General features: G+C 34.2%; 1 protein-coding gene across 1 annotated transcript; it reads left to right on the top strand.

The window, feature by feature from the left end:
* The first annotated feature begins 936 nt into the window (after positions 1-936).
* Positions 937-8,722, top strand: LOC144957477 (uncharacterized). The gene is made up of 3 exons (XM_078888763.1): positions 937-1,111; positions 3,041-3,321; positions 5,937-8,722. Exons 2-3 carry the CDS (start codon positions 3,151-3,153, stop codon positions 6,870-6,872), a joined length of 1,107 nt encoding a protein of 368 aa, XP_078744889.1. The 5' UTR covers positions 937-1,111; positions 3,041-3,150; the 3' UTR covers positions 6,873-8,722.
* Positions 8,723-9,637: the final 915 nt, after the last annotated feature.

Raw genomic sequence — 9,637 nt, forward strand, 5'->3', positions numbered from 1 at the left:
TATATCCTTTCAACTACTTATCATCATTATTATTATTATTATTATTATTATTATTATTATTATTATTATTATTATTATTATTATTATTATTCATCATCATCATCATCATCATCATCATCATCATCATCATCATCATCATCATCATCATCATCATCATCATCATTATTATATTATTTATTATTATTATTATTATTATTATTATTATTATTATTATTATTATTATTATTATGTATGATATGATGATGATATATTATATATTATTATTATTATTATTATTATTATTATTATTATTATTATGTTATTATTATTATTATTATTGTTATTATTATTATTATTATTATTATTATTATTATTGTTATTATTATTATTATTATTATTATTATTATTATTATTATTATTATTATTATTATAAGTGCATTCAGTGAAAGCCCAGTCATGGTTGCCCAAATAAAACTGGCGCTAGAATCCCGACTACCTGTCAAAACGAATGTTGTTTGTACGATACATACTAACTACACGTTCAATATCGGGGGCATAAAATATGCGTTTTGTTTTATGAAATTGTTATTTGTGGTTGCATTTGCTTTGAAACTTATACATTATATTGTGTTACATTGTTTACAAAATATTTTTGGTACTCGTATGCATGTGTTGTCAACGGACCACCTGTAAATCGTGTTCATTATTTTATCATTAATTTTGGCTTGGCAACTTACATATGTGAATTTGACAGGTTGTTATGGATGGTAATTATAACATTAAGTGATTTTTATTATTTTTTTACGGTGTTTTAAATGTCTTCCTTGTATTCATTGCCGAGCACTTCCACTTTTCTGTTACTATTTTAACGATCAGCTGATTTTCTTTTGCCATCTTTAATTTCGCGAACTTTTTTTTTCAGAATAGGCGTGGGCCTGGCTAATTTGACTTGTTTCATTTGCTTGGGAAGATAATTTCAGTTAACTTCCTGGATTCGTACCGGAAATCTTATGGAAACAAATTTGTGGTTGTATGGAAGCCATGGAGCTCACCTAGATGGAAGCCTATTGTGTAGGCTTGTGAATCGCCGAGATTATCTCGATTGCTTGTCAATGCGGCGCAAAGAAATAAGGTACAGTCGTCAGTATTAAATAGAGTGGTATATCTTATATTTTTAGCCATGTCATACATTTAAGACAATTTGAAATTTTCCTCAAGGCAGAACTCTTCGGCTTGGGCTTGTCTGGCTTCTTATTCATGTGTCAGTGTCAGTCCGCCGATGCCAAGCCCACATACCAATTGAGTTTGATTTGTTGATGTTGAAAACAAAATGGTAAAGACAAGTTGGGAGGCCTTCCGAAAGTTCCTACATCCCCAGTATTCTTGTTTTTTTATAATGTTCTAGTAGCGGATTTGGGAGGGGGGGGGGGGGGGGACTTTTTTTTTTAAGTCTCCCCCCTCCCAAACCCCCTATAGTATAGTGAACATTATAAAAAATGTTTTCCCCCTCCCAAACCCCCTACTGTAGAGCAAGAATACTGGGGATGTAGGAGCTTTCGGAAGGCCTCCCGACAAATTAAATAGACTTTTCACTTTGATCTTTTAATCGAGTACATTTCTTTCATTTACAAAGTCATTTAGACTCGAAGAAAAGTTTATGATTCAGATCAGAAGAAGAATCTTTGACTTTGGCTCAACCAATTAGCTAGGGGAGACATTCCGAAAGCTCCTAGCGCTAAGGGAAATAACCCAAATATTCCCTGAACTAATCCTAAGAAAAATTACAACATAGTATTTTTAACTAACCCTAATAAATAGGAAAACAAAACACCATATCACTATCACCTTTAAGTAAGGTCTCCCCAAGCAAGACCGACTCTGTGAACGTTGTGACTGACAAATAGATAATGCTGGGAGGCCTTCCGAAAGCTCCTGGTGCTAAGGGAAACAACTCAAATATTCCCTCAACTAACCCTAAGAAAAAATAAAGCCTAGTACCTTTAACTAACCCTAATAGTAAACTCAAACACCCTATCACTCTGGGTGGGGATCCTGACCTCCCATAGCGGGCAGGGAGGTACATACTGTGTCTTCTATCCCCTTATATCTGTTTTCCAACTTGCTTTCTGTCTTTGTCTCGGAATGAGATTACTTGGTTTTGTCCTGGCACTGGCCGGAATCCTAGCTGGGAGGGAAACAGTCAAATGCATAGTTATTGTTTTGGGAGATGATATTTTTTTCCTTGTAAATCATCTCTCTGTTATGTATTATTTTTATTTTTTGAATGTATAATGTACGCATTTGAGTGTGTTCCTCTTTGTTGGATTTTGTGCTTGTGTCTGGATGAGACTTGTAGGTGATTTCAAACTAAGTACATTGGTGGTATGCTCTTGGAATCTACATCTGATCCCCATTTGTTCTCAGTTCCCCTTTGTCTTACTTTTTCTTGGGTGCTTTAATTGTAATTCTAGAACTTTTTACTATACCATTTTCTTCCTTTTTACTGGCGCTGATATAACCTAAATGTGTTGCAAGCGCCGTAAAACCCTTAAAAACAAAACAAAAACAAAACACCCTATCACCTTTTACTAAGACTTATAATAATTATAACTATTCCTAATAGAAAAAAAATCCTCCGACCTCGAGCTAACCCTAATAGAAAAAAAAAACACTAGGACTGCTTTACACTACCTTTCCATACTTCACAAATCAAAATGGCGGTGGAGAATCAAAACAATTGTCAAATCTATCAAGGTTTGTTCTAGAGTTTTTAAAATGCTTCTATATGATTACAAATTGAATTAATAAACACATGACAAAAGGTCCATGGTGAAAATACAAATTGAAAGAAATGCTAGCGCTAGGAGCTTTCGTCTTATTCACAACAATTTTTTGAAACTCTGCTCTTTTAAACATTTATCCACATTCCAGAAATAAGTAAAGTTAATAAAATATTAATAAAAACATAAAATTAACCAACAATAAAGCAGTCGATGGATAGTAGGCTACTATTTATTTATTTATTTATTTATTTATTTATTTATTTATTTATTGTTACCAGGTTATAAAAGAAAATCATCAGATGCATTAACTGAAGCCACACACATTTTGGTTGTTAAAAAGAGCCAGTAAATTACCAAAGAAGAAGAAAGATTTGGCAAACTCGCAAGAATGGGTCGTTCCATTTTCCATCACATGAGACTGGCCTGGACTAAGAACAAGATTGGAGCAAGGTTAAAGGTCATTGCCATAATTGTGCTAGTCATCTTGTTTGTGACACCATTGAGGAATGCCTTAGTTCCTGGTTGGCCTTACTTATTTCGAGAGTTGAGTACCTGGAAGGTATGTTTCGTATGCAATGAAAGCATTCGTAAAAAAAAAATTTTGCACCATGCTCAATGTATTTCATAATATTGCGTTTTATACTTGAATTTTTGTACTAAACTCTGTGTTCTACTTTTAAAATTTTATCAGCGAGATTTTGTGTTATTGACACTTTTGTTATGGATGATAGGATGTCATTTAGATATTTTGAACCAGAATTTTAAGCACTGTGTTCACGACCCTTTTGTTTTATTGGACTGTTTACAACAAAGCTAATTCCTGTGATTATGGAGCTAAAGTCAGCTTATGACACCTACAATAATGAAGAAATATATGATTGAATCAGCAGAAGCTAGAAACGAGGAAGAGACGAGTAAGGAGGATAACTCTTTAATTGATTATTTTTAAGTGATTGCAGGCACTATTGTGTCAGCAGGACCAGTAATTAATAATGACATTCCCACGGGAGTATTGAACATTTTAGAGAATGGAATGGACAATGGCGTGAAAGATAATTTGTACTCAAAGTACGAGATGTCACAAAATTGCCCAAGGCTAAAAGCTGTGGAATGTAACTCAGAAATAACAAAAATGATGGCCAACCCAACTATAGTGAGAGATGCGCATTTAGTAAAGGTGCAAACAGGAATTATTAAAGGCCTTACCGCAGCAATCAGAGCTTTTGATTTTTTACATACAGTCACTAATGGTGACTCAGACATTCAATAGGCCACAAACGATCTGGTGGACTCAATTGCATTAGTTGCACATTTATCTCACCAAATGGATGTCTGTCGCTGATATATGTATAAAGCAGAACTGAAAGAAGAATCCTTACAACTTTGCAGTGACTCTTATCCTGTTAAAAACCTTTTGTTTGGCGAAAAGCTGCCAGAAAAGATTAAAGATGTATGTGAGCCGCAAAGAAATAACACAACGCCTCACTAAAATCCGCACCGAGCCCTATAACACTGTGCAACTGGGAAGAAGGTTTCCTTTTTTAGGTTAAAAAAACCCATTTTGGAATAAAGGTTGGGAAGGGGGACAAATATACGCCCAGACACGATCACATTACAACAACCACAGCCAGGCGTCCAACAATAATCAGTCATACAACACAAACAACCAATCCCACAATAACAAGAGAGGGAAAGGAATCAGGAAATAGAAAGGGTAAGATTATTAAATGTTGAATTCCCACTAGGGGGGGCATACAAGGCATTATGTACAGATTTGGAAGAAGTATACTTCCAACGTTTTTGTTATACAGTGTATAAATGGTTATGTGATCCAGTTTGACAGTCACCCAAATCAGACAAAGTTACCCCCTGATTCATGTTGACATCAGACATCCTGTGAGGTGGATTATCTATATTCCTTCATGGAATGCCTTGGTGGCGGGATCTTATGATGCCGTCGCGAAAGGGCGTAATTTCATTTTCAATTTCATCTGTATCCTATGTAATGACTATATGACCAATCAGTCCAGACTCACTATGTCCTGAACACACGCACTTGTTGCTTAGAATTGCAGGCTTGCCAACCTGTATGACATTGCAATTTTGTCCAAAAGATACAACAATGAGAAAATTGACAAGACTATGAAAATATGAAATTAAGCAAAAAGTGGCCCATTCTATTGTAGTTGTAATGTTTTATTGTATTTTGACATATACAAAAGCTAAGGAATGATGTATGTCTGACAACAAAACAGGTTTTAAGTTGCTAATTGTAGACTTGAATCTTATTTGTACATTTACTGACCGGATAAACGGATACTCATCAAATAATCTAGTAATGGTAATATAGTAACGGTTGGAAGCATAGACTGCTCATTGGGATAGGATAATAATAATAATGATAATACAAGTGAGAGTTGGGAGAATGCCAACTTGAAATTTTTCAAAGTAATACACATCTATGGAAATGCGATCATATAATAAATGGTCATTAAATATTTAAATCTAATTTTTATTTTTCAAAATACTACAATTGGCAGCTGTAAGCAACAAGATAACCCTTTTATGACTCCGCCACAACGACATCAGTGTCGCCAACAGCATCTAGGTCTACGTCATCACACGATGCAATGCAACCCGACTCAATTAGCTGAATGATCAGTGGATCAGTGATTTAATGATTCATTCATGATGAATATTCATTGCACGAATAAAAATGAGTATCCGTTCGACGGATCTGTTTTATCCGTTGAGCACCCATTCATGTTTTATCTGCGGATAATCATTATAGCTCTAACTAATTGGTAGCCATTATAAATCGTTCTCTTTGCTCATCTTCAAGTCATGACATTTATAGGTAAAGTAGCTTTTGCATCATGTATCTTGAAGATGAAAATATAGATTTAAAATTTTAAAAATTATTTTGTTGAAAATAGGAGAAAAAAGAATATGCTTTATACTTTGTCAAAATATGAAAAGATGATGACTCAGCAGTTGTCGTTTGTCAAACCATGTATATTGTTCAACTTAACAATGTGTTCATTGTATGGAATCCTTGTTGATCCTTAATTTGATAAGTAATTAGATGTTTCAAGTATTCGAACAAATTTGTTGGATTGTCATAATGAAAATTATTTTTTTATGTTCATTCATTACTATATTTTAATCCCTAAGGTTGCTCGCATTCATCTTGTTGACTTGTTCTATTCAATGGATCGTAGCCAATACAAGGGATCTTGTGATTTTGTACATCAAAAACTAGCCAAAGTGAAGATGCCAGTGTTTGACGAGATGCCTGTGTTTGATATGAGTAAGTGGGACGAACGATCGGCGCGAGCTGCAAGAACGATGCCAAAACACCTTCAAAATGAGCTCTACAAGTACAAACCTACTTTAACGGACAAGGAAATGAAGGAGTTGATGTATACTACAATATCCGTCTCACAGGCTTTGATTGCCTTCAATGTTACGCATTTTTTAATGGAAGGCTCATTAATCGGCCAGTGGCGTCATCAGGGCCTTATCCCATGGGATGACGATACAGATTTCCTGTTTGATGTCTCTCAGTGGAAGCTTGCCAAAAAAGTATTGTCTTGTCTACCAAACATTGAACTTGATATAGGTTCAGATTACATGTGGAAACTCTTTCACAAAGACTCTGAGCTGTGGCTTGGTGAGTCGTTCATCAAATTCCCGTTTGTCGATTTATTCCCATACAAGTACGACTCTGACCATGTATGGCCGTTAACTATTTGGATGAAAGAGGATGTTATCATCCCTACCAAATACGCCCTACCACCAGTCAAAGGTGTGTTTGAGAACTGGCCTATCATGGTGCCTTACAAGACAGGACCAACTTTGGACTATTTATATGGTAAAGTTAGTTACGACTGTTATTCAAGAACTTTCCTACGAAGGGAGAGGCAGATGGTGCCATATGAGCAACGTATTCACTTACCTTGTAAGTATTTACGTCATGTTTACCCATACGTTAAAAGGACTATCAGAGATAAGCATACAAACACAGTTCTAGAAGAGAAGGTTGTGGATGGTAAGGTGGTGTTTACCTTTAATACCTCGTTCCATGGTATGACTTTAGAGGAGCCTTGACATTGATGAGACAGTGTCAACTTATTGCAGAATAGGTTAAATTATTATAATTATGCAAAAGCTGTTGGAGAAATTTACAGGAAGTTTGTTGTAAACATAGAGAAGTTTGCTGGATAAAAATATTGTTATTTTGCCCTTTCGACTTATGATTTATGTATATATTATGAGGAATTTGATGTATTTTTTCCCTCTGCAATCTTACTTTGAGTTTTTGTACCAGTAACTCTGTAACAAAACTATATATTGCATCATGGTGATAGATAAAGTCAAGTGCTTTTACATAATCACTGAACTATTGGAAGGGTTTCTGTCTTCTTTTGTTTTTGCCAATCAACCAAAAATGTGGTAAATTTGAAATTTAAAAATAAAAGCAAAGGCTCTTTAGTTATTAGGGAATTAGGCTGTAGCAAGATTTCCTAGTTTACTTAATGTATTTGGGTGATGATGAGCAATTTTTCTTAAATTTCTAATACTGAGAAATGAAATATCTTTTGAAAGAAAGATTAATCGAATTCCATAGTTTAACAACACAAGAGGGTATCATCAGTCATTGTCATCATCATCAATTTGGACATTTTACACATTTTTGGACATTATCCTGTTGGTGAAAAATGTGTCTTGCACACTTGGACGTCTAAGCTTTCCGAAATGAATAGCTCTTACCCTTAGTGCATTTACAGCACTCTTTTTGTGTATTTCTTCAACTGAGGAAAGCTCTCAGTATTAAATTATATTCATGTTATGCACTTATTGTTTAAAATGTTTGTGTACCGTGAAAGCATTTGAGAGAACATTTTACTTGCATATGTTTGTTTATGTGTGTGTGTGTGTCTTGATAATCAAAATGTGATATTATTACATAATATTATACATAAGATTCCAGATCTCAGTTGCGCTCAGAAAAAAATTATACATTAATAGGCAAAATTTTGTCAGACTTTTTGTAAAATATCATATTTAGAAATACAAAGAAAATCACACCAAAAAAATTTTAAAGAAAAAGACCCTCCTACCAGATATTTTATGTCTTTTCAATAAGGAAAATATATGAAGCTGCGATAAAAGATCATTTTCATGTCCCAAGTGATCAAAAGACAGAATTAATGGCGTTGAGAATTAATCGATTTTTTTTTTTTTTTCACTTGAGTCAACACCACACTCAAGACCAATGAAAGATTTGCCTTCAATTCTAATTGGTTTTGTGTACTATTAAAAATTTTTTTTAAATTTAAACAAATAAAATTCCCTTTATTCATCCCATAGGGGAAATTTTTCTCTGGGGTCTATTCCAAAGGAAGACTGGAATAACCCAGGTGTCAGCCACAGTGCAGCGCCACAAATTGAGATAGGTCGAGGTGACTTGCTCAAGGCCATGCAGCACAGCAGCAGGTGATCAACTCAGTACCTCCGGGTACGAAGCAAAGACCATACAGCTGAGCCATGCTGCCCCAAGTTTAAAATGTCCTCTTTCAAAATATCACAGTAAGTCTTTCAGTTGTCTTAAATTGGTTGACCTAACACGGTTTGAGGAGACCTAGAGTTGACTCAACTGAAAACTCTCTATACGTTCATTTTTAAAATGTATCCTTTGTGAATTATCATGATAATGGAATAACTCATGATTTTGCAACACTGATGACATAAAATACCCTTTTAACACAACTTCATATAGAGAAAGGTTTTTAAGATAGCACCAAAATTGTAAAGTTAGAAGAAATATCTACTTGAGAGTTTGTAGTCATTTGCACTGTTCTTTTTTTTTTGAGATAAGAATATTTTATAAAATAAGATGACATAAATTTTGCTTGTTTCTGTTTTGAGTGTTCAGAGAGTTGACGATGACAGAGAAAGATTACCCATGTAAAAAAAAAAAAATAGAATTTAGTCTTTGTTGACTTCGTCAAAAATTTACAGACTGATTAATTTAATGCACTTTTTTTATGATTTCATTATATCGTTTATTATGGCCATCATTAGTTGAATGTAATTTCATTTTTAATTTTGTATTACTTCCATGTGATAAGTAAGTTGTACTCCTGTATTCCCTCTTTATTCTGAATCTAGAAAATGTTTTACTTTGTCATAATATACGAATCATATTATGTTTAGCCTTTTGATACATCATAATCATTTTAGTGTGTGATAAGTATCAATGCAAGTTGTTATCCTGTATTCCCTATTTATTCTGGATATAGAAAATGTTTTACTTTGTCATAATATACGAATCATATTATGTTTAGCCTTTTGATACATCATAATCATTTTAGTGTGTTCCGCTTGATGGAGGTTGTTAGTCTAGTCTTTAACTGTGCTGTCTCAAACTTGGCACAAGGTTAGATCGCTTTTTGGATTTACTTCTATTTAAATTTTAGGTCTGTAGTCATTTGATTATCATATCGTCTTCCCTTTAAAATGGTGCTGATTTAACTTTTGGGATTAACTTTTGACAGGCATGAATATGGAGTCAAGGTTTGAGTGGAATGTTTTATGGCTTTGTCACAAAGTTAAGCCTCATGGAGTGTAATCAGTGGCTTGATTGATGGGTGACAATAGTTGCAAGTGTCTGGCACTGACATCATATTATTGTAGTGGTAAGGCACTTGACACATACACAGACACACTCGGCTCATTTGTATACGAGTACAGATTGTTTGTCAGTAAGTAATGATTAAAGACTGTTTTTACAGAAGCAAGGGGTGAATGGATGATTTGTACTGTTGTGAAACGGTACTTCCATCACATGCTGACCTCTCTTATCACCCCGA

This window comes from Berghia stephanieae, chromosome 12 (genome assembly GCF_034508935.2).
Source record: "Berghia stephanieae isolate SIO BIC M18660-M18661 chromosome 12, UCSD_Bste_1.3, whole genome shotgun sequence".
Classification (NCBI taxonomy): Eukaryota; Metazoa; Mollusca; class Gastropoda; order Nudibranchia; family Aeolidiidae; genus Berghia; species Berghia stephanieae.

What these genes read in the sequence shown, in the direction of transcription:
- LOC144957477 (XM_078888763.1), top strand. Translation starts at nt 3,151, where the DNA reads ATGGGTCGTTCCATTTTCCATCACATGAGACTGGCCTGGACTAAGAAC. An exon ending in GAGAGTTGAGTACCTGGAAG is followed by an intron (nt 3,322 to 5,936) that starts GTATGTTTCGTA and finishes TTAATCCCTAAG; the next exon opens with GTTGCTCGCATTCATCTTGT.